The following is a 25,064-nucleotide window of genomic DNA, read 5'->3' as shown; positions in this document are numbered from 1 at the left end:
CCGTGGACATGCGCCTTCCATGGCAGAAGGGACTTTGCCGATGTGTTCAGAACCTTGAGATGGGGAGATGGCCCTGTTACCTGGGGGGCCCAGTGATCACAGGGCCTTGATCAGAGGGAGAGAAAAGGGGGTGCGATGATGTCAGCAGAGGTTGGGGTGTTGTGGGGCCACCAGCAAGGAACGAGGTGCCCGTAGCCATTGGAAAAGGCAGGGAAATGGATTCTCACCTTGACGTTAGCCCAGGGGGACCCCTGTTGGGCTGCAGACCTCCAGAACTATACGGTATGCTTCTGTGTTGTGTAAACCCCTGAGTGAGCGGGCGCTTGTTATGGGGCTGTCGGACACAGGCACAGCCCCACCTGTCGGTCACAGCAGTCTCCCTCCTCCCAGCCAGAGAGGGTGGTCCTTCCCGGAGCGGATCTTGACCGCGTGTCACTGTGTGCTGGGCACTGTGCCGAGGTCTAGTTCGGTCACTTAATCTTTTTCAAGGACTCGAGGAAGTGGGCACTGTTTCTGCCTCCATCCCACAGCGAGAAACCAAGGGATGCGGAGTAACTCGCCCAAAGACACATGTGGTTCCAGTGACCAGCAATGCCGTGGCGACAGTGACCACCTAGGCTTCAGTCAGGGTTGGGGACAGCGGCTGCCTTGGTCCCGTTCATCAACAGTTACAGCCGGTGCCATTTATCAAGCGTGACCCCACCCAGCCCGAGTTCTTTCCATGTGTGCCCTCAGTACTCCGATGGGAGGCTGGGCACCCGGTGGTGTGAGCGGGGAGCGCGGGCTGCGCAGGGACACGGACCCGGCGGGCCCAGAGCCCGTGCTGACCCGGGGCCGGGCGCCCTCCACCGCCCCAGCTGCAGCGGCGGCCATCACCCTGTGTCGTTCTGCACGAAGCCCTGGGCCTCCGGGTCTCGCCTGTGTCGTCGGGAAAGCACCGGTGGGCACCACCTGGAATGAATGTCTGTCCCTCCGTCAGTGTCGGTGGAGGCACAGACACGTGTCTGGGTAGAGCTGAGGGGGCGCCCTCATCTCCCGCGGACAAGAAGAGATGTCGACGGGCTTTGGATGGGTCGACGGAGGCCCTTGACTTTCCCTCAAGCCGTGTCCCCCTTTGCAAATCTGCCAAACTTGAAAATACTATAGTGTATCATTTCCCCCACAAAATGCTTTAAATTATGTCCTAAAGAAAAACAAAAACAAACCCTTTTCCCTGGCTGGTGTGGCTCGGTTTTGGAGCATCATCCCATGCACTGAAGAGTTGTGGGTTCAATTCCCGATCAGGGCACATGCCCAGGTTTCGGGTTCAATCCCTGGTCAGAGGCTGTGCGGGAGGCAACCAATCAATGTTTCTCTTTCGCCTCAATGCCTCTCTCTCTCCCTCTCCCTTCTGCTCTCTCCAGAATCAAACGAAAAGCATATCCTCGGGTGAGGATTAAAACAAAACAGAAAAACCCCTTGTGATGAGTTGATGGAGTTGACTTAGAGAATCACTTTCTTAAATTCCTTCTCTCTCATCACCAGCACCAGCAGTTGGGAAACCGGTCTGTGTAGGCTTTTGAAACACCATTTCCCCCAGAATATCTGCATTGTGGAGGCAACACTGTTACACTGGGCGGGAGACTGAGCTACAGTTATCTTTGGTCTACCTCCGTGTCTCATTCATATTCCTGCATCAGCAGCAGGACACCCAGGTAGAGGTCAGGGCACTAGCCGGTCGCACGGAAGAGCATGTTTTCCTTCTGTCCCGGGCTCCGTGGGCTGGCAGGGCAGGTGGGAGATGAATGGCTTCTCTAGATGGTTCTTTAGACTTGTCCCTTGTTTCCAAGCCAGCTGGTGGTGAGCCAGGACTAGAACCCAGGTCCTCTAGTTCTTGGTCCACTCCCGTGCACTTGGACCTGATCCTGTGCATGCTCGGCTCTCGCTGGGCAGGTGTTATGTGGAGGGCTGTCCGCGGCGTCTCATTGGTCTTCACAGTATTATCACAAAACTGTCCCCAGGTTTTCCCGGGGGGCGTCAGCATTTGTGTCCGAGCCGCTCATGGCCCCTCCGACAATGGTTTAGATAAGGGGCTGGATGAAAGCGGGTCTAGGGTTTCAGTCTTGCGTACCCCGAGTGAGGTTGGGAAATCCATCGGTGTGATTCTCTCCTCTGCTGGGTGTAAACGGGTGAATGGGAGAAGGTTGAACCCGTCCAGTGATTACCAAGTCTCGGGACAGAAACAGCCAAGCAGAGGAGAGAACTTGTAGCTGCTTCACTAAATAATAATGAACTCAGAGCCTAAACGGAGTGGGGGCGGGGGGAGGACACATCCAAGGTTTTACCTGAGTAGTGACTTTAAATCTTCCTGTGAAGCTATGTTCTCCCTTTATGTATCTTGTCCTATACTAAAAAGTAGCACTATCATCTCCTTTCGCCTAGGATTACGGGACAACCAGTGCAGTGCAAACAATCCGATTGCCCTTAAAAACCTCCAGTCCGATGGTACAGAGAAGAAATCTGACTTCACTGAGGTAACATATGTTTCTAACTTCCCGACTAGCCAGCAAAATGCAGCCAAGTGTGAAACGTGATCGCCCGCCTCCTTGGGCCGTGTTTGCACGTGATCCCACTGGGCCAGGGCCCGGATTCACGCAGCGGGGCGTCGGCCACACTGACGGGGCCGGTTGCCTCCCAGGGGCGGCGTGTTGCTGCAACACTTCTTTCCTAAGCTTTGCCGTGGTTTGTACACTTGCAGGGTCGCTGGAGGGTGTAGTGATTGTACCTCAGTTTCAAATCGAAATCAGCCCGGCCGCTGTGGCTCAGTGGTTGAGCATCGTCCCGTGTACCAAGAGGTCGCTGGTTCGATTCCCGGCCAGGGCCCAAGCCCAGGCTGCAGGCTCGATCCCCAGTGCGGGGCGTGCAGGAGGCGGCTGATCCATGTTTCTCTCTCATTGATGTTTCTATCTCTGTCTCCTTCGCCCTTCCTCTCCCTCTAAAGTCAACAATAAAAAATATATATATATTAATAAAAAATACACCAAATCAGTGCTGGAGGCAGACAAGGGTGCCAGAGAGCACGCTGAAGGTGGAGAAGAGGGTGCTTGAGGCTGCTGTGCTCACAAAAAGTATCGGGGCGGGGGGCAGAAAGTGAAATGTCACGTTCCTAAAACGACGTGTTCCCGACTCCAGGGAGCAAAGGGCTCTGTGCGCAGTGGGGAACAGCGACCACGCGTCGCAGGCCGGCTCCCTGTGCCTGGCTCACGCCGTCCCCCACGAGCCTGGAGCGAGGACGCTCCTTGCACCAGGCTCGCAGACCAGGAGGCTCTGTCGGAAGTGCTGCCCCGCCCCCAGCCTCAGCTCGGACAGGCGCAGACCGTCCGCCTGACCTTGCTCTAAAGGCCTGGTGTACGGGAGACCCCCTTCGGAACAGGGCTTCGGAAACGCACTTGCCTCGTGCCGGGGAGCTGACGGTGCATGAGGCCTCTGTCCCCTTTCCTGAACGGGCATCCTGCCGCCAACCCTTGTCATTTTGAGAGAGAGTGGAATAAGGCGTCACGCTCTCCGTGCAGATTAAAGTAGCAAGGTATGTGTAAAACAGAATTGTTCTCCCAGAAAGGTTGTCTGAGGTATTATCCTTTGATCTGGCCCCGCGTTGAATAAAACCCGACATTTCCCTCCCAGACCCCGGGCCTGAAATCCCACTCGATGGAAAAAGGATGCTATTCGGGCCTGCGATTCAGTCGGCAGGGTTTAAAGCCCCTCCAGGAGGGAGTGCCGAGGTCACAGCCTGCAGAGGTAAAGGAGCCCTGGCCGGTTCGGCTCAGCGGTGGGAGCGTCAGCCTGCGGTCCAGAGAGACCCGGGTTCGGTTCCCGCTAAGGGCACGTACCTCGGTTGCAGTTTGTCCCCGGCCCTGGTTGGGTCGTGCGGGTGGCAGCCACTCGATGTGTCCCTTTCACATCGATGTTTCTCTCTCTCTCTTTCTCCCGCTCTGTCTGCACAAAAAATGGAAATGTCCTTGGGTGAGGATAACAAAGAAGAGGTGAAGGTGTGTCTGTCGTTAATTCGTCCTAGAGGGCAGGAGCAGGGACCCTGGTTGCAGGGGCAGACATGAAGACAGTGCGTCGTGGAGAACCTGCCCGGGGCGGGTGGTGCCCAGGTCGCTGTCCGCTCTCTTTAAGAAAGATGCCACCTGAAGCTCGCTCCTGCCTGCCTTTCACCCTGAGCGGGCACATTTCAGCCTGGTCCTGTTGATGCTAACAGTAATCAGTGTGGTCCTTAATGGTACAGATTTGGGGCCATGTGATTGGATCTCTTACTCACACACACACACACACACACACACACACACACACACTCACAGTTTGTCTGGGCCTCAGCTGAATGACCCCCGGATCACACCTTCTCCACCTCTGCTTCGGAACCACCTGCAGCCGCTAGTTTGATCGGATCAGCCTGTGACTTACGGATCTCCTCCTCACCCAGCTGTGGAAGCCCGGCCCTGTGTTTGTCAGATGAGGGGCCGTGCCCCGCAGGTGCCCTCCCGCTGTGTCTGCCGGCGGCCACCTCTCCTCTGGAGCTGGCAGGAGGTGGCTCTTTCTCTTCGAAATTCGTGGGAGCTGCAGAATCGACCGCAGGCGCGTCCTCGCCGAGCAGTGATGGAAAAGGATGAAATACGGACCTGAGTTTTCTTCTCTCAAAAGATAATGTTTACGCCCTGGCCGGTTTGGCTCAGCGGTTAGAGCGTCCGCCTGCGGTCTGGAGAGACCCGGGTTCGGTTCCCGCTAAGGGCATGTACCTCGGTTGCAGTTTGTCCCCGGCCCTGGTTGGTCGTGCGGGTGGCAGCCACTCGATGTGTCCCTTTCACATCGATGTTTCCATCTCTCTCTCTTACTCCTCTCTCTCCTTCCCACTCTGTACAAAAAGTGGAAAAATGTCCTCGGATGAGGATTAAAAAAAAAAAAAAAAGATAATGTTTACACTTCCCGTATAACTGAAGCAATGGCAACTCTGCCCTGGCTGGTTTGGCTCAGCGGTCAGCGCTTCGAGCGTCAGCCTGCGGACCGAAGAGTCTTGGGTTCGATTCTGATCAAGGCATGGCCCTGACCCATCCGTGTGTCTCGCATTGATGTTTCTCCCTCCTTCTCTCTCTCTCTCTCTCTCTCTCCCCCTCCCTCTGTCTCCCCCTCCCACTCTGTCTGAAGATAAATGGAAAAATATCCTCAGGTGAGGATTATAAAGTAATGGCAACTCCATGTAAACACTTGGGAAAATGCAGAAATATATAAATAAGGAAACATCTGTATCTATTTATCTTGGCTTCGATGTACATTTTCTTACACGTGACTGTAAGATCCACAACCATTACAGCTGTCTGTACACTTCCCTCGGTCACAGGCACATCCCCGTCACTTAAACTTCTTTTTTTTTTTGGTAATTCCTGCAGAATGTGGCGATGCCTCCCTGCAGGCCGTGGTCTACCTGCCCAACCTCCTTTCAAAAACACACGTCCCGTGTTGCCAGCTTGTCGCGGTCACACGTACACCGCAGGAGTCCCCTGGTGTCTAGTGAATGCGTGGGAAGGCGGTGTCTGCACGGACAGGGGACATGCTCCAAGGGACCCCGGTCTTCCCTTCTCCTACTGCTCCGGACCGGAGTGAGCGCGGACGTCGGAAGACGCTCCTCCAGGAGGATGAGGTGCCAGCGAGCTGAGGGAGGACCCGCGGCGGGACGGTGCCGGCAGGCGTGCCCCCAGTGTGAGGTGGCTGCAGGGCATCGTGGGGACGGGGGCCGAAGGCTCCCTCTGCTAACTGAGCTGTAGGTTGCAGAGCAGCTGTGGAAAAGGAAAGAATTGTCTCGTGGAGAAAAATATGGAAGTCAACGCTGTAGATGAGATCAGATGCATATCCTTGGGGAAACGAATTGCCACGGAGGTGGGGACTCTCACTCGGGGGGTTTAGGACCTGCTGGCTCTGACCAGCCACTGTTGTCTGTTTCACACTTCAGCTTCTGACATGGTGCCCTTCTGAGTAACATTCCTGAAGGCACAAATATAAGGTTAGAAACCGTCCATAAAGTATATTCGGCTATGAAAGCCGTTGCCTGCTGTGCAGTCACGTTGGAGACACGGAAAAGGAATCAGTGTCGTCGAGCAGCATTTACGAGGAAGGACACGGACACGCGCACCTGTGCGGTGCTGGCCCGGCACCGGGGGGCTGACCAGCGAGGCCAGACGCTGGGTCCCACGCTGCATCTCACCTCCCTCTGACCTTGAGCATCTACTTTCAACACAAGATTATTTTCTTCTTTCCAAGCTAAATCTCACATCCCTTCATTTTCTTTCACATAAAAGATACTTTTTTCAAAGCCACATTCAGGTGACCCAGCGTGAAGGACAGATGGGGTGACGCGCTGAGATCACTTAATTGGGGAAGATATTTGATGTAAAGGCTGTGATTGCTTTTTGAGGAGAATTTGCCCTGTTTAAAAATAGGAGCCCGACTTGGGAACATCAAACATCCCTGCCGGCACATCCCTTTCTTGGTTTCCCGGCCCCAGAAAAAGAACTGGACACAAAGTGGTGAATTATAGTCTGCTACCAGTTAAAGTACACAGTGTCCCCCCCCAATTCATATGTTGAAATCCTAACCCCAGGACCTCAGAATGTGACTGTATTTGGAGATGGGGCCTTTAAAGAGGTAATTAAGGGTAGATGAGCCCTGGCTGGTTTGGCTCAGAGGTTACAGCCTTGCCTATAGACCGGTGAGTCACAGGTTCGATTCCGGTCAAGGGCATATACCTCGGTTGCGGTTCATCCCCGGCCCTGGTCGGGGTTGTGCGGGAGGCAGCCAGTTGATGTGCCTCTTTCACATTAATGTCTCTCTCTCTCTCTCCCTCTCTCCTACTCTATCTGAAGATAAATGGAAAGGTGTCTTTGGGTGAGGATTAAAAAATAAAAATGGGTAAATGAGGTCATGAGTTCAGGCCCTGATCCAGTGTGACTGATGTCCTTATGAGAAGAGAGCAGGACACAGACATGCACGGAGGAAGAGTTTGTGAGGACAGAGGGGGAAGATGGCCGTCTACCAGCCAACAGAAGAAGACTCAGAAGGAACAGAAGAGCCGACACCTTGTTCTTCGACTTCAGCCTCCAGACTGAGAAATCCGTTTCTGTTGCTTGAGGTACCCAGCCTCGGGTCCCTGGCTATGGCGGCCCTAGGCAGCTGATCCTGCTTTAGGAGAAGTCGGACCTTACCTTTCACTACTTACTGGGTCTCAGTGAGAACACAGGATCTGATCAACAGAACTTCGCAGACAAGGGTAGGCTGTGTGTCAAAGCACGTGGAGGAGTATTTTCTTTATTATTATTTTTTTCTTTAATCCTCACCTGAGGACATTTTTCCTTTTTTTTTTTTTTTTGTTCAGATAGAGTAGGAGGGAGAGAGAGAGAGAAAGGGACACATCAAGTGGCTGTCACCCACACGACCCAACCAAGGTCAGGGACAAACCGCAACCGAGGTACATGCCCTTAGCGGGAACCAAACCTGGGTCTCTCTGGACCGCAGGCCGACACTCTAACGGCTGAGCCAAACCGGCCAGGGCGAGTGTTTCCTTCCTAATTTCTCTCAGTGTATGGGTTGGGGCTTTTGTCAACACTGAGTCTAATCACAGGAAGATTTAACCTCACAGTCTGTCCCGGTAACTTGGTTTCTTGTTGATGTTGTCTCCAGTCTGCTAACTCGAGGCTGGGATGCTTCCTGGCACGTAGTAGGTGCTCAGTGAGTATTTGTCTGACGCGTGAATAAAGAAATGGTTCGACCATGAGTCTGTGTCATGAATAATGGAATTTATGTCTAAACAGGTTACATTCATTCTGTATCCATGTCAACAGAATGTCAGTGCACTGGGTGTGTAATGGGTTGTTTCCACTGAAACAATTTAAATCAACCCAAATGCATTCGTCATCAACTCCATTGACAGATGGTATGACTTGGACACAGTCTCCTTCACTCCTGCCTGGACTTGCCTGCATCAGGTGCCCACTGAATTCTGCTGACTCTCAGGGAACATCGGGCCCTGGAGCCCCATTACATGTTCATACTCTGAGAGGCTGTTTCACACCCATCATCATTTTTTCTCTCCCCCACAACTTCCCTGTGAACTAGAAAAGGCAAATAGATTTTTCTCTGCACCTGGGCTTCCGTCAGCATTTACCCCACAGGAACATCGTCACCCTGACACGCTCTGCAATTCTGCAGCTTCAGCTTAAGCCCTGTCTTCGTGGCCCAGTGGACAGGGCGTCAACCCTCGCACCGGAGGGTCTCGGGTCAGATTTCCGGTCAAGGTCATGGACCTGGGTTGTAGGTTAGATCCCTGGCTTTAATCTGGGCATGTTCGGGGGGACAACCAAGTAATGTCTCTCTCTCTCATATTGATGTTTCTCTTCGTCTGTCTCGCCCCTACCTCTTCTTCCCACTCTCCCTACATATCAGTAGAGAAAACATGCTAGGGTGAGAACTAACAAAAGAAAAGAAAAAGAAATAAGCTCAAATTCACACCCATTGTTATTGCTCTTTCCTCATCTTGTCTCTGATGGGACTGAAGTCACGGTCCTTTGCCAGGTCCAGTGGCGGCTGGTTCTGTGCCCATCCTTCTAGCAGTCTCTGCAGTGACACCCACACCCCCAGCGAGGTCCCAGGTGTCCCTGCAGTGCACGCAGCCCCGGGCTCCTGGCCGTGGGCTCCAGGCCGTGGCTCTACCTGCTCCCAAGCGTGGAGCCAGGTTGACGTCACCAGAGTCAGGGTCCTTTCTGTCCGTTTTCCAGGCTGCGATGACGTTGACTCCTTCCTAGAAACACACCTCTTGTTTTTGGTGCCCTTGTTCATTCTTTGAATATGCAAACTTCTCACCTGTCTCTAAAACACGACCACGTGTGAGGTGATGGAAGTTGTTGTGAACAACAAGAAGACAACAGAAAACACCAAGAAAGACAAGCTGACCGTCTCCTGGGTCGCACCGTTAAGGACCAGGGAGACCAGGGTGCTAGGACCGCCCACGGGGTCCTCCCATCCGGAGCCAGGCCACAGAAGGACATCGCAGAGCGGAGGAGATGAGTATTGATCCTGCTCCGGAGAAAGGAAAACTGTGCTCTCATCAGGTCTCGGGGCAAGAGGACTGTCTGCTGCCCTCACACACCGGCTGGAAACACCCGCAGCCTGGGACTCTGCTCCGTTTCTCAGAGCGCCCCCTAGAGCACCTCCGCCAGAATCTCAGGGATGTGGGTTAAAAGGCGGGTGCCTGGGCCCCACCCACAGACCTACAGAATCATCTCTGTAGCCCGGGGAACCTGCCCCGTGATTCTCAGGCACTTGGGAGACTGAGGCTCACTGCTCGATGCTGAGGCCGATGACACCCTCAGGCTCCCCAAGTGACGCTGGCAGGCAGCGGGGGGCGGAGTAGCTGACCGTGTCAGTTGGACCCTGTGTGGCTCCATGCAAGGGCTTGTTTTAAAGACTAGAGTAACGGACGTCCAAATGGGGGCTAGGGCCCAGCGGGTGGTCATGAGTGCTGGGGTCCAGTCGGTCTCCGTGCAGTTTTCTGCAATGCTTGACCCACGCACAGCGCTGGCAGCAAGGGCGGGAGTGGTCCTTCCTCCTGTCTCAGCCTGGTTCTCGCTGTATTCACAACCACAGCTCATCGTTTGGACGCACTGGACACTGACTGTTAGAGCATATGATCTGCTGGGACGGAAGCTTGGGCCACCTCAGTCACCAGATGGACAGAAGCCCTGCTCGTGCCCCTGAGCACTGAAATGCAGCATGACTCACCTGTGTGGGTCCAAGCCCCCCGGCACCCCGTTCTGAGGACTGACGATCGTGGCCACTGTGTCCCTCTGGGCAGTAGTCAAGCTTGAGCGTTTGATGACCCTTGTTTTGCTCTCTGAGATTTGACCCTGTGACGGCAGTCGTGGGGAGGGACTGGATTCCAGTCTAAACCATCAAGGGGGGCTGAGGATGGAGGCTAGGAGGGCCCCCCCTGCGCACATCTGCTCATGGGAAATGCCGACTCACCTTCACAGGAACCTAAGTCCCAACCAGCCTCCTCAGGGAATTTGTCTTCCCTCCCCCTTGAGGCCGTGCGCCTGTGCCAGGTGCTCCTGGACCTGGGGGAGGGGACTCCAGACATTTGCCGCTCCCCACCCCACAAATACCTGAAATCAACCAAGACTAGACAGACACTCGGCAGAGAAGACCAATTCCCCAGGCAGAGGAGCTTCCAGGGTTGGTCACCAGTGCACACGTGGTCTGGGCTGACTGCTCCGAGGTGGTGTGGCACAGGGGACCTCAGGCGCGCGTGTTGGGCGTGTTGTCCTGATGCCTTTGAAGGAGGGTGTGCTCCCCGGGTTACAGGGCCCGCTTGAGTAATGGTGATCTCTCTCATTTGCAGGAGCCTCTGGCATCACAAAACACGAAAATGATTTCATCCATAGTCATTTCTCAGCTGATCGATGAAAATAAGCCAAAAGAAAATGGGGCCACCTTGCCGGCGCTGTGCGCGGACGCTCGGCCTCCCGCGTGGTCAGTGAAGCAGTCTCTGGCCACTCGCAGCGGAGTCAGCATTGACAGGGCCTTCGAGTTCCTCCCCGGCCAGTTAGGGATTCAGACGCTGGCTGGGGTGCGAGGACCTGAGACGGAGCTGCCCCCCAAGGAGGAGAAGCCATGCAGCACCCCCCAGAAGGGGTTTGCGTCGATCACCATCACAGCCAGGCGTGTGGGACCCCCGGCCGGCACCCTGGTGTGGGGAACTGTGGATGAGCCACTGTGCATTAAGTGCAGGGCCCCGGACCCCCTGCTGCGGGACCCCTCTGCTCTGGCCAGCGCTGCTGGTCCATGTCGGCACCACGGACCTTTTGCCCGCACAGAATCCTCCAGAAACAGCTCTGTGATGAGACTGAAGTTCCCGGAGGCCCATGCACAGCTATGTGACGGACACCAGTACTGGGTCGCCAACGTGGACCATGGAGCAGACAGGTTCTCTCCGGTCGCCCCACGGTCGGGAAAGAGCCCGCTGCTCTTCAGCTCCTGCGTCCACCTCAGGGTGTCCCAGCAGTGTCCGAATGCCATCTACTATCTAGACAGGTCCCTCTCAGTCCCCATCGAGCAGACGCAACTGGCCGGCCCTAAAGTGCACAGATCCGTCCTGTCACTCAACCTAAATTGCAGTTCACACAGGCTGACACCAGATGGGGCAGACGGCACAGCCAACGGAGGGCCAATCAGCAGCGCCCTGAAGCAGCAGCTCGGGCAGGGAGGCTCTGGCCTCCTGGGCCGCCGCTGGACCCCGGCCGTGCACCCCTCCCTGGGGCGGGTGCACTTGGCACCTGACTCTTGTCCGTGGGGCGGCCCCCCTCCGTTGGAAAGTACAGACTTCGCCCATGTGGGGACTCGGCAGGTCACCGCAAGGAAAGGGAAGGAAGACCACGCGGCCCCGTGTCACACCAGCGTTCAAGCCAACCAGCTGTCCATTCACATTCCTGGCTGGAGCTACAGGGCAGGTGAGTGACGCTCCCCGCCCCAGGGTGGGGCCCAGCACAGACCCCTCCCCTCGGGCAGGTGCTCTGCGTGAGCGCCCAGCCAGGTGGACAGCGGGTTTCTTCTCCGTCACCTACTCCAAGAGGCAGCTCTGTGGGGCCGCCTCACCTGCTCCGCTCCAAGGTGGCGAAGGGGAGCTGGGCGCGGCGGTCTGCACCGGGCGCCTTTCCTTAGATGAGACTCCTGGGGACTGGAGAGACGGCTCTCCAAGCTTTGTCCCTAACAGGACTTCCCGACCATGTGCTGGCCTGGTCATCCCAGAACAGGGAGAGAAGGCCAGGTGCTGCCCACTGCCAGAGGTGTTGTCTCTCTGGTCCCTATGTCTGCACATCTGGAGGTGCCCAGAGGCTGCCCTTTCTAGTCAGTCAGGTAGCTGGCTCTGAGAGAGAGAGAGAGAGAGAGAGAGAGAGAGAGAGAGAATATGAATGTGTGTCTGTGTGTGTGTGCGTGTGCGTGTGCGTGTGGTGATTACGGGACATTTTCAAAAGGAAGCAAATTTGGGGCCTCCCCATGCCATACAGTCGAAGCGGAGTTTTCTCTTACCTTGGCTGTGGTTTCTGGGGCAGCTTGGCCAGGATACGCTGCTGTTTCTGCATTGCGGGGCCAGGCCGAGTTCCTGAGGCCGGCTGGGCACCCTCAGATGGGGGGGAGGAGGGGGTCAGGGCTCTTTCCCTGCACAAACTTCCAATTTCCAGCAAGAGACTGTGAGAATTAGCGACTTTCCACTTGGGGAAAATATTTAGAGATAATAGCAATAAAACTGAACATGTAGTGTGCGCGTACTGATTGGACCGTGCAATTTCTGTCCATTAACGCTTTGTTAATTAGCAAAAATGACTGAAACTGTAACGTGGCAAAGCTGTAACGTGCGTGGAGACATTAGAGGGTGTCACTAACTTGACAAGTGCGAATGCTCAGAGTTTGGAAACCACGTGACATAGCTCTCGCTCGACCCGACTGTCAGAACCTGAGCCGCGTGGATGGAGCGCGGGGGGGACACCGGCAGCCTGCGTCTGCCCCAGGGGCCTCCCCTTCCTGTGTCAAGAAATCGCTGAGGCCAACCACTTCCTCTTCCTTGTGGACGAAGCTTCTGGAAACACCTGCGCGTCTGCAGCGCCGGCTGGGTGGTGTGGCGCAGCCTCCCCTTACATCTCACGCAGAAAGGATGATCTGGATTTACGGCACTTTCACCAAAGGAGCGTTAACGACCACGAGCCAGGTCCCAGCATCCATCCCCACGGGGAAGAGCGCGGAGGGAACCCCGTGTTCCTGGCTTTGGCGCAGAGACTTCGGTTGTGACGATTTCCTTGTATGTCCCTCGGGCTGACTTCCCAGAAGGGCTCTCTGTCCCGGGGTCCCTGCAGTGGCTCTGCGCCCTGGGGCCTCGGTCAGCCACTGGGGCAAAGAGACCTCCCTCATCTGCTATTTTCCAGCGCACGGCGGGGGGGGGGGGGCACCCCGCAAACCCCAGACTCTCCTCGCCTACGGAACTGGCCGGGCTGGATTTGGTGTTCGCCAAGGGCCCCTCAGGCTTGAACGTTTCTGCTCTATTTGCCCGAAGTGAAACTTGTGAGACAAAGAGGGTGTGACTTGGGGCCCCTTAGTCGTAAAGTTCAAGGCCACAGGACCTTGGGCTCGCTGTGTGGGGCACACGCCTCAAATACAGCGCGGGCAAAAGTAGGTTTACGATCGTTCCTGTGGAAAGTAATATAATAGTTGCCTAATAGTAACGCAAGAATAAACTCTGTTTCACATGCTCACAACTGTAAACCTACTGTTGCCCACCCTGTGTGTACAAATGTGCGTGTACAAATGAGTGTACACACACATTCCTGTCCTGCCAGGCTCTCTCCTTTGAACGGAGTGTAGTCCTTCCCAGGTAGAAACCGCACTTCTCGTGGGTGCTGTCGAATTCCTGCCTGAAATGTGCTGCGGCGGGCTGTCCCCGTGGTGTCCCCATGCAGTCCCCACGCAGTCCCCATGACACCGAGGGTGAGCCTGCGACCTTCAGTCTTCACAAAGCTTTGTGGCCTCAACGCAAGGGCTTTCTCCTTAAAACTCCAAGGAGCTGGTGGCACGTTGCCGGCAGAAACTGGGACCTGGCGGGGGCAGTGTGGACAGCCTCCTGTGGCGACACGTGCTCTTAGCCGTCTCCACACGCCACAGTCAGCGGACACGGTTCTTTCTCTCCGAAGGTCTCCCGCAGGAGCGGCGCCCTGACCAGCCCGCCTGCCGCCAGGTGGGAGCAGCCCCGGCGGCTTCCCAAAGGGGGCGAGGCCGTTTAGTTCTAGTCCTAAGTACCAGACAGAATGCCCTGCACGTTGTATTCCTGATGCGCCTCCCGGACACGCACCCAGAACGGTTACCAAGATTAGGGGGGAAGGGAGACTTACAAACCTGTGCGGTATGGACAGGCTGCGTCTGCTGGGATGAGCGTTCTGGCGAACATGGGGGACCGCTTCTCCTTTTGGGGGCTGGGGGCTGGGGAATTGGTTCCCTCTTTGCTCATCTCCTCAATGCCTGTATGTTTATTCCTTATACCTCTGCCGTTAGTAAGCATCATGCTAGCACCTGCTGGACGGGCATTGGAGAATCTGCTCCTACTGTAAGGAAGAATTCGTCGTCGTTATTGCCACTAGTCATTGTCGTCATCCTCATCATCCTACTGTCAATAACCATAACATATTCTGTGGAGATCCCAGATGCCAAAGCCTGGCCTATACTGGATACATTGTATCCATTACCTCAAACATTCAAACCAACCTATAGAGAGTATCATTATTCCTGCTTCGTAGTTAAGACAAATGAGGCCGGAAGATTCAGTGATTTGCCCAAGTCCGTGTGGCCATCAGGTACCAGAGGGGGGAAGGGGGCGGGGCAGCCACACTTCAGCTCGGTGCTCAGATCCCCGTGCCCGGCTGCCGGGTCTACCTCGGAGGCCTTGCTCGGTGCCCTGGACCATTCCTCCCGGTGCTGCACAGGTTCGAATCCATTTCCTCCTCCCTCGCACTCCACGGGACAGGTAGTTATTTCCCTTCGTTTTCCAGGTGGTCGGACCTCGCGCTCCTGCGTCTGGCTGTGTCCCCAGGACCTCCCGATGGCCCATTCGCAGGCCCCTGGGGTCTCCTCTCTGCTTATATTGCCCCTGCTCTTGGTAACGGTCCCCTCACCTCCGGGACCCCACGCTCAGACATTAGAGTCATCGTTAAACCCTTGATTCCCTCTCCCTCGTGGCCACCTCAAGTCACTGGCCAAGTGGAAGGTCTCTCAGGACCATTCTTTTCCTCTCATATCCGCAACCGCTGTCCTCATTTGAGCCTTGATTGTCTTCACTAAACGTCTGTGCCCACGTCGATCTGTTTTCCTATCAAATTAACACACGCGAGGCATCTGAGAACAATAAAAAGCAGAATAAAAACTCAGTTCCCCGAAACAGCCATGGTCAATCTGTGAGTACATTTTCTTCCCTTCTCTCCCTACGCTTGCCGGTTTCTTCCTTTCAAATAGTTGAGATCCAGCTACATATGTAATTTCCTTCTGGGTCTCTGCCACTTGGCATCATGTCATGAATATTTCCTGATATTAATAGTACTTTACAGAGATAACTTTTATTGACTATAAAATGATGTGCTTTATGGATATATCAAAGCTTGACTATTTCTTCATTGTTGGTCTTTAAAGTTGTTACTCATTTTTCACTTTTCGGAATGATCATAATGTGAAGACTTGGCAAGTAAGGCCTTTCTGTATGCTGGTTTATTTCTTTTTTGAACAAAAATCCTTGAACTGGAATGCTTAGATCAGAGAGTACTTGCTTTTTTAAAGATTCTTGACGCACAGTGTCAAATTCGACTCCTGGAGAAACCCAGGTGAAGACGCCTTTCTAACTGTGCTCGGCCAAGAGGAGGTATCAGTTTGCAAATCTCTGCACATTTCCAGATGAAAAATACCACTTTGCTGGGTTTGCACTGGCATTTCTCTGATTGTGAGCACAGGGGAACATCTTGCTTTGTGGTTCCTCTTTCTCGCCTTGACCTTGGCCGTAGCTGACTCAGTGGTCCCCCCCCCCCGTCCCTCCCCCTCTAAGTCTTGGCAGTGTCGACATTTGGGGCCAGATCATGTCCTGTGCAGCACTGCAGGGTGTTGGACAGCATCCGGAGCCCTGCCCACTGCATGCCAACAGGCCTCGTCCCCGTTGTGGGAGACACAAACGTTTCCACACGTTAGCTGGGTGAGGGGAGACAGCAAAATCACTCTTGGGTGAGGACCACAGGCTCACGCTGTGCACAAACGTCAGAGCCCCGTGGTTGTGCTCACCGAGCAGCAACCCTCACCGCTCACCACTGTCTGCTCGGTGCATCCTTCCTGCCTCATTCTCAAGTGCTGCCCCCCAGGAATTCTACAGCCTTTTACTGTGATGCGTGTGCTATGCGGTCAGGGTCATTTTCTTCCGGACAGCACTGTCACTAAGGACAGGAGCCAAGTCGGATCCCCTGGCACTGACCTCTCCACGCCCAGCCAGGGGCAGGAAGCTCAGAGCTCTTGCTCAGGACCCGGGTGCTAGGTAGGGGACCGGTCATCCCGATGACCCGACAAAGCCTCGCTGATGTCAGAGGCACTCAGAAGCTTGCTGCCCTTTCTGTTCCGAACCACCGCCCACCGAGCCCGCACTCGGCACCTCTCCGCTGGGAGAGCCATGTCACGCTCCCCGTCCAGAGGTAGGCTGCGAAGAGCAGAGGGAAGACGGCAGCGTCCCCACGTGGTTTTGAATCGAGGGGGGAAATGTCTTGAAATGTTGTTTTTCTCTAAAACTCAAGAATAGTCAAGTATTGTCACGGAACAACTTTACTGTCCTCCAGTCGGTCAAATTTAATGCAAACTCCGCCCCTCCAAACCCAGAAAATGTCTGAAGAATGTTACAACAGTATTTTGAAGGTGTTTTTATTTGTTTAACTCTCGGTAAGGCTGAGACTGTGTCCCCTCCCCCCGTGGTCTTGAACTTGCTGTCAGGATCCTTGCCCCGAGGCCGTGCAGTTGCCCAAGTTGCTCTTGTCACAGTCACCTCGGCTGTCTCTGCAGGGAGACGGGCTTTTCCTTCTTTCTGAACAGCTCCCTCCACTGCGTAAATGGACTGTACCCCACAGTTGTTTAGGAAAGAGTCATCCTAGTGGGCCACTCGCTCAGGTTTGCCACGTAGAGTAAGAGAAATGGACTCGAGGCCTGTAGCAGGCTGATGGGACAATGGCCGGATTCGTAAACTGGAAAGTGCAGAACACCCCATGACTGGGAACAGTGATAACCAGGGTGATCTAGCAGAAGCACCCTGGGTTTGGGGAGGGGACCCACCTCAGTGTCAACTGAGACTCTGCCAATTGCCAGCCCTGTGATCTCTCTGAGGTCATTTATGAGGAGCACCCAGCATTGTACTGAGTAGTGGGGACTCAGCATATTGTGATTATCATTAGTCTTCAGTTCCATCGGAGCTGTCTGCAGGAAATCAATTTAGACCTGATTTTAAAAAGAGGAATTGATAATAGCATGGTGAATTCTGTAAGGAAAAAGCATTTCAGATATAGATGGCCCTGGAGAAAAGGAAAAAATGTATATGAGAAACAAGAGATGTGTTTAATTCCTTTGGCGTGATGTCTTTTTGCTATTTTCCAAATTATCTTAAAGCCGAAGCTTAGATCCTTCTAAAATGTGTGATTTTATTTTCAGTGTTACCAACTAAAGTTGGAGAATAAAAGATGAATGAAGATGGTAAGACCAGCCTGTAAACTCATCTTAAACTATGTTGTACAAGTAGTTTGTAGTTAAATGCAGAAATCTTTTTTCACATTGCTACCACAAGGTCATGCATTTTCCATGTTAGGTCTTAGCCACATGAAGACATTACTGTGGGTCAAGTATCACATATGTGGCATCCTTGGAATCTCAGGTGGTTTAGGGGCTCTTATCGGAGAGTGTGGAAAGGTGTTCATAAGCAGGGGAGGGCATCAGACACATCAGGGATGCATCTTCAAAATGCCTGTGCTGGATCCTATGCTGGAATCTGAGTCTGTGCCTCCCTGGTTAAGAGCCCTGTTCCTGAGGATGTGTGGGATGGAAAATAAGGTTCCTTCCACCTAAGTTCTCTCTGAGGCTCCTATAAGAAAATACATAATTAACAAGAGAAAAACAAGCCCTGGCCGGTTTGGCTCAGCGGTTAGAGTGTCGGCCTGCGGTCCGGAGAGACCCGGGTTTGGTTCCCGCTAAGGGCATGTACCTCGGTTGCAGTTTGTCCCCGGCCCTGGTCGGTCGTGCGGGTGGCAGCCACTCAATGTGTCCCTTTCATATCGATGTTTCTCTCTCTCTCTCTCTGTTCCTCTCTCTCCCTCCCACTGTACCTGAACAAAAAATAGAAAAATGTCCTCAGGTGAGGATTAAAAAAAAAAAAAAAAAACAAGAGAAAAACAAATATATTTACTAACATGTATTCCTCATATGTCATGGAGCTACCCAGGAGGAAATGAGTAACTCAAAGTGGTGGCTTAGAGCTCTGGCTTATGTAGCATTTTCAACAAAGACTAATTTTGTGGAGAAATGTCAGGACAAAGGAAAGCAGGTTTAGGCGTCCAAGGTTGGCGGAGTAAGAGGATAAACATATGAAAGGAAACTAATGGTAGATAAAAGCCGATAAACATTGTTATATTGATTCTTCTGGTGCCATCTCCAGGCTGATAGGGTCTAAGCTGGTCTCTGCTGATTAACTTCTGACCTTTCTTATAGAGGAGAGAGGAGGGACACCTATAAATATATGCCCTGCTTTTAGGCAAATGAGGGAGGGAAGAGAGCTTTCTTTGTATCTGCTTCTTCTCAATTGCCTTCACCTAAAAATAATCCTTATACCCAATGTTTCTGGGGGAGCAAAATCACCCACAGTGGAAATTACTAATCTAGACTAAGAAATCAATCTTTAGTACCATGCTGTTAACTAAACTACAGACTTTATTCAGATTTCACTAGTTTTCCCACGGAAGTCCCTTTTCTGTTCTAAGATCTCATCTAGGACAACACATTGCATGTAATCATAATGTCTGTCTATGGTAATTTTTGACATTCAGATGTTATTCTTATCTTCTTAATCCTTTTCCCTTTGTTTTCACTTATAGGCTTAGAATTGCCTTCCCTGGCTTGCATTCCTCTTTACCTATTTTCTTTATATCCCTCATCCCCCTGGATAGATTTCCTGAGAGGGTGTAAGGTCCCGGGATCTATTTTTCCTAAATGGTTTACCAGTTGTCCACCGACTATTGATGAGATAATATTTCTCTACTGGTAAAAATGCCAGTCATGTATCAAATTGGTGTTTCTACAAAGATTTCCCTGATTTATGCCCTTGTTTTGTTCTAGAAAATTTCATGCCTCTTGAATATTATGTAACTGACAGAAGCTACTTTGTTACTGTCTATGAATTTGAAAGATGGAGAATATTTTAGACACTGCTAATGTAAACTGTTGGCATTAGACATAGCTCATTACAGCAGGAGTCAGGCAGTGAGAGACTGGCTGCCATAACCTTTTCAGATTTTGATTATTTTATTTTTAAATGCCCCCTCAATCTAATCCCTGTCTCTCTGAACTGGAATACTCTAGAGACCTCATATACATGCAGTCATACAATATTTGTCTTTTTGGTGCTGGCTTCTTTCACTTAGCACCATGTCCTCCAGGTTCATCCATGTTGTAGCCTGTGTCAGAATTGCCTTCCTTGTTAATGCTGAATCATATTCTACTGTGTGCATAGACCACATTTTGTGTATCCATTCATCTGTCTGTGGACACTTGGGTTGCTTCTACTTCTCGGCTAGTGTGAATCATGCTGCTACGAACATAGTCTACTGTGTGCATAGACCACATTTTGTATATCCATTCATCTGTCTGTGGACACTTGGGTTGCTTCTACTTCTCGGCTAGTGTGAATCACGCTGCTACGAACATAGGTGTACACCTATTTGTCTGAGGCTCTACTTTTAATTCTTAGGTTATGTACCCGGAAGTGGAAAACTGGAACATATGGTAGTTCTATGTGTGATTTTTCTGAGAACCCACCATTCCATTTTGCATAGCAACTGCACCATTTTACATTCCCACTAGCAATGCACCAACTTTCCAATTTCTCTACATCCTTGTTCACACTTGTTATTTTCTGATTTTTCAGTAATAACCATCTTAATGCATGTGAAGTGGTATCTTATTTTGGTTTTGATGTACATTTTCTTAGTGATCTGCTAGTGATGTTGAGTATCTTTGCAGGTGCTCATGGGCCATCTGTCTGCCTTCTTGTGGAGAAATGTCTACTCAAATCCTTTGCCCATTTTTTATTCAGGTTATTCATTGTTTCTATTCCTAATTTGATTAAAGTTTTTATTATGCATGGATGTTGAATACCAACGTACTTTTTATGTACCAATTGGGATAATAATCGGATTTTCCTCCTTTATTTCGTAAACATGGGGAATTACATTGATTTTCATATGTAAATGAACTATATATTTCTGGGTTAAACTCTCTAGTTAGTTATGATGCATTATACCTTAAAAAATAAATATATTTGCAAATCCATTTGCTAATATTTGGGGAACTTAATTTTTTTCATTATGTTCTTAAGGAATATTGTTATGTCATTTTCTTTTTTGATTTCAATGTCTTTGTGATATGACTGATCAGGGTTTCTAATACTTCTTGGATCTGGTAATGTGTGTCTTTCAAGAAATTTTTTATTTCATTAAAGATGTTGAAATCATTGCAATATAGTTGTTTATAATACATTATTATTACCCTAGGATCTGCAGCAATGTCCCCTCATTTATTTTTGATATAGCTTATTTGCATCTTCTCTTTTTACCTTACCAGTCTAGCTAGAGGTTTATCCATTTTACTGATTTTTTCCCCCCAAGGATCTAGGATTAATTCCATTGACTTTTCTTTATTGTTTGTTGGTTTTCTATTACATTGATTTCTGCGTTTAGCCTCATTATTTCTGTGTGTCTATTTACTTTGTCCTCAATTTGCCTTCCTCTTTTTAATTGTTTAGCCTAAGAGAAAAGCTTAATTTAAATGCTTATATAAAATGTTTTCACACAGTTATTTTAAGATATAAAGTTCCTTCCATTTTTAATATGTATTTTTTTTATTTCCATGTAGTTCAAATATGTTCTGTGTATATGCCACCAATATCACTTTGTTTCCATTGTATCTTCATAATAAGCTTTAATATCTGAAAAGACAAGATTACAATCACTACTCTTTCTTTACAAAATTATATTAATTATTCTTTTTAAAAATTAATCTTTATTGTTGAAAGATAAATTAAAAATTTCCCTCCTTTTTTCCCCTATTGACCCCCACCTCTCCACTACGCCCCGCCCCACCTCCCCCCCCCCCCGCCCCGTCACCACACTGTTGTCTGTGTTCATTGGTTGTGCATATATGCATAGAATTCTTTGGTTTATCTCTTCCCCCTCTCCCTCCCCCCTTCCCTCTGAGGTTTGTTAGATTGTTCCTTTTAACTAGAAAATTTAGAACATTTACACTTATTTTTATTGATGTATGTTGATTTATTTATAGCAAGTTATTTAGGCTTTCTGTTTGTCCTACCCTTTCTTTTTATGTTATTAATAGCCTTGTGTTGAATTAATTTTTCTCTCGTTCTATTTTTTTCTCTGCTAGTTGGAAGCTATACTCTTTGTTGCTGTTACTTTGGGGATCGGCTAGAAATTGTAACATGTGAACTTAATAAAGTCAGAAAGTTAATCAACATTTTAAAATCATCTTTCAAACAATACAGAATCTTACAACACTTTAACTTCCGACACCCTCCCCACATACAATACTACTATTATGTGTTTTTGTTCTATCGTTTGTTTGTGACTCTTATAACTCGAATGTTACTTTTGTTTTTAAATACTCACCGGAGGATACTTTCCATTGATTTTCAGATAGAGGGGGAGGGAAGGAGGGAAGGATGGAAGGAGGGGAGAGACAGAGAGAGAGAGAGAGAGAAACATCGAAGTGAGAGAGATAAATCCACTGGATGCCTCCCGCATGACCCCAACCAGAGTCAGGGACAACCGCAACTGAGGCACGTGCCCTTGACCTGAATCGAACCCGAGACTCTTTGGTCTGCAGGCCAATGCTCCAACTGCGTTTTCAATTTTAATTAACATATTTCTGTTTACTTCTGGGAGTGCGTTTTAGTTTCTTTTGGGATTGCTCTGGTCAGTTATATCATCTCTTGTTCTTCACTTATACTTTTAATTAACTCTTTTGTTCCTTCAAACATTGATTTTTTTCTATCCCGTATTGGACATTTCTAATACCCGAGGTATTTGTAAGTCTGATTCTGCAGTTTGACTTGTCAGCAGACTTTTGGGGTTTGTCTCTTGTATGTGTGATTACTGGTTCGTATATGTGGTTACCATGATTCTGAGCTCATGTTCATCGGAACATTATCTGTGGCCATTCCCCAAGTCCTTCCAGGGAGTTCCATGCTCGTCCCAGGGGGGCTCACATCATGTTACATTTCGAGCTTTGGGTGGTTCACACTAAGCATGCTGTGTGCGTGTCGGCCCCGGTCCTGAAAGTGGACCAGCTGTGATGTGAGCTGGAATTCTGGGTGGAGCTTTCCCAGCTGAGCCCCACGTTCTCCAGGTTTTGTCTCCAGGTCTCTGTTGGGCCCTAAATCCAAGCCATAGATAAGCAGACCCAGCCGTGGCTTTGGGGCAGGTGGATTTGTGTTCTTCCGTCCGGAGCGCTGGAGAGGGTCCTGACTTCCTCGCAAGCTGGGCCATACATGTGAAAATACGTGTTTATGTTTCTTTCCAAAGTCTTTAGTTGCTTTGCAACATTGAGTTTGGGGTAGCTAGTCCACAATACTGTAGAAAAAAAGGATCTCATTCATTTATTTTGGGGGGGAAAACTTTGTTAAGTTGGCCATCCATTAAAAAAATAATGTTAGGCCCTGGCCGGTTTGGCTCAGCGGTTGGAGCGTCGGCCTGCGGTCCTGAGAGACCCGGGTTCGGTTCCCGCTAAGGGCGCGTACCTCAGTTGCAGTTTGTCCCCAGCCCTGGTCGGTTGTGTGGGTGGCAGCCACTCGATGTGTTCCTTTCACATCGATGTTTCTCTCTCTCTCTCTGTTCCTCTCTCTCCCTCCCACTCTACCTGAACAAAAAATGGGAAAATGTCCTCGGGTGAGGATAAAAAAATAAATAAATAAATAATGTTAGGATGTATGGGTTACAAAAAATTAAATTGGTAGACTAACTGAATGGTTATCACTATCATACTAGTTTTCCTATACATGTATATTCGTGTGCCTTCTCATTTACATAATTAGACTTAAATGGTATCTATTCTTTAAGTAGTTCTCCCTAACATTATTAGGCTGTTTTCTAACATTATGACAGTTTCTACAAGACCTATTTCCCATGTTCCAAAAACTCTCCACCGACGTATGAAATAGCTAACGTTCAGACCCTCTGGTGACATACATTTTAAACCATTAATGTCGGGCAGTCAGCTTGCTTTCCAGTTTTTCTCCACTATAAATAATATTTCGGGTATGTCTTTGCGTGCCCATCGTTGGCCACATGCGTGCTTGCGTTCTGACGCTCTGGTCCGCAGGGAGAACTGCTGGTGAGTGATTTGAACATGTTTAAGGCTTTCGATTCCGGATGAGCAGTTGCTTTACAGAGTCCGCAGCAGACTCTGCTTCGGCGTTGCAGGGGGTTAGTCCCGCGAGTCTCTCGGACGCGAGTGCATGTATTTTTATGCTTTGCTAGTTTGATAGGTGAGAGATAGTATCTCACTCTCGTTTAATTTCAAATTTCAGCAAGGCGGGATTGCTTGTTACTGGCCATGTCAAGTTCCCTCTTTGGGAACCTCTCTGCTGTCTCCCCTTCAGCTCTGCCTGTGACGCGTTTTCCCGCCGCCGTTCACCTACCTGCTTGTTTGTGTCGCTGGGGCGCGATGGTTGCCTGCCCCACCCGGGCCGTGTGCAGAGACCCTGCAGTCATGGGAACCCTGCCTCCTGCCTTTCCACTGTTGCACTCTGGCTCCTTTGCTGTGAGAGACTTGGAATTGTCGCGACGACACCCGGTAGCCATGGATGGAGAGGAAACTGACCTGGGTGCAAAAATAACACGTTTCAAACTCCCACTGAACACGGGGTCCAGAGGAACTGCTCCATGCTGTCAGCGACACTGGGCATCTGTCCCAGAACACCCACGGGAGAGCGAGAGAGCGAGACCCAAAGCGGGTCGCAGCCAACAGCCCCGTGGACGACTCTGAGCCTGTGCCGAGCCTGCAGAGCAGCGGCTGGTTTCCAGGGAGAGAAGCCGCGTCAGGGACAACGTGGCAGCAGCGGGATGGAGGAGGACTCCTCAGGGGCGGACGCTGCCCAGGGCAGATACCGAAAGACAGGGAGTCTTGGAGAATGACACCTGGAACGTGTCCTTGCACCCCGGGGGGCGTTGAAGGTTGCAAACAGGATATGGTCATGGAAGAGGTCAGCGCCCAGGGCTTCGGGCTGCACTCGGGCCGCTGTGACGCTCTCCAGAGCTGCACGCATGAAGGGACAGTCCCTGCACCCCGTTGGTATGAAAGCTGTGTTCATGGCGCTAATGTGGAAGTCTTCCTCCGAAGTGCTCCTGTGTCCTGTGTCCCTGTCAAGGTACATGGATGATGTCAAACCACACACCCGACGCTCGTCTGTTTCAACAACCTTGATGGACCAGAATGTCCCCAGCCTTCTGCGGCTCAGCCCCCTGCTGGCCAATGAGCGTCCTGCTCTTCTGCTGAGCACATCCACACCCACACAGGGGCGCTGAGTCCTGGTAGCGAAGTCCTGGTGGTAGCGGAAGGACTGGCGGGGGTTTAGCCTGATGTAATTGGATGCGGATCGTTGATTGCGTCGTGAAACTGACGGCGCAAATGCTGGCGTCTCCGCAGCCGAGTTTTATGAGTTCCTCAACGGAAAGAAGTGAGACCCTGAGTCCGGAGACAAGTGACCAGACCGCGGAGGGCACACCCCCGCGTCCCACTGGGGCCGCACTTGCCAAGCGGAAAAGAGTCTTGGTTTGATGCCATGTGACTCCCAGGTGCCCCCGCCTCTTCCCAACCTGCTGGCCACATGCCTATCGACATGATGAACGGTCTTGCTTTTTCAAAGATTGATTTCATAACAGCTTTGCTGGGATATACACCCCATACCGTAACTGTCTTGTATCGCGCTGCTTCAGCCAACAAAATCTTCCAGACGGTCGTCTCGCAACGCAGTGACTTTGTCAACGTTGCACGTGGTTCCATGTCCTTCGGCAAGAGTCCTTCACGTCACAGGTGCAGGGGTGTTCAAATGAAGGGTCGCCCGCACCGGACTGGTTCCTGAACTCCCTTTCCAGCAGAGAAACTCCCCTTTCAGACGGGGCTTGTTTTCGGTCCCTGCACGGAAATCC

The 25,064-nt window shown here is 51.1% G+C and overlaps 1 protein-coding gene across 1 annotated transcript in view; it reads left to right on the top strand.

The window, feature by feature from the left end:
- The window catches only part of CUNH10orf90 (chromosome unknown C10orf90 homolog), a 166,961-nt gene that overhangs the window by 111,548 nt on the left and 30,349 nt on the right, over positions 1–25,064 (top strand). The window contains exons 3-4 of the mRNA XM_036265908.1: positions 2,422–2,513; positions 10,427–11,534. Coding sequence (XP_036121801.1) covers positions 2,422–2,513; positions 10,427–11,534 — 1,200 coding nt within the window. The remainder of the gene's footprint in view (positions 1–2,421; positions 2,514–10,426; positions 11,535–25,064) is intronic.

Source organism: Molossus molossus, unplaced genomic scaffold, assembly GCF_014108415.1.
Source record: "Molossus molossus isolate mMolMol1 unplaced genomic scaffold, mMolMol1.p scaffold_m16_p_17, whole genome shotgun sequence".
In the NCBI taxonomy this organism is placed as follows: Eukaryota; Metazoa; Chordata; class Mammalia; order Chiroptera; family Molossidae; genus Molossus; species Molossus molossus.
This window is presented reverse-complemented; position numbering and strand designations above follow the sequence as displayed.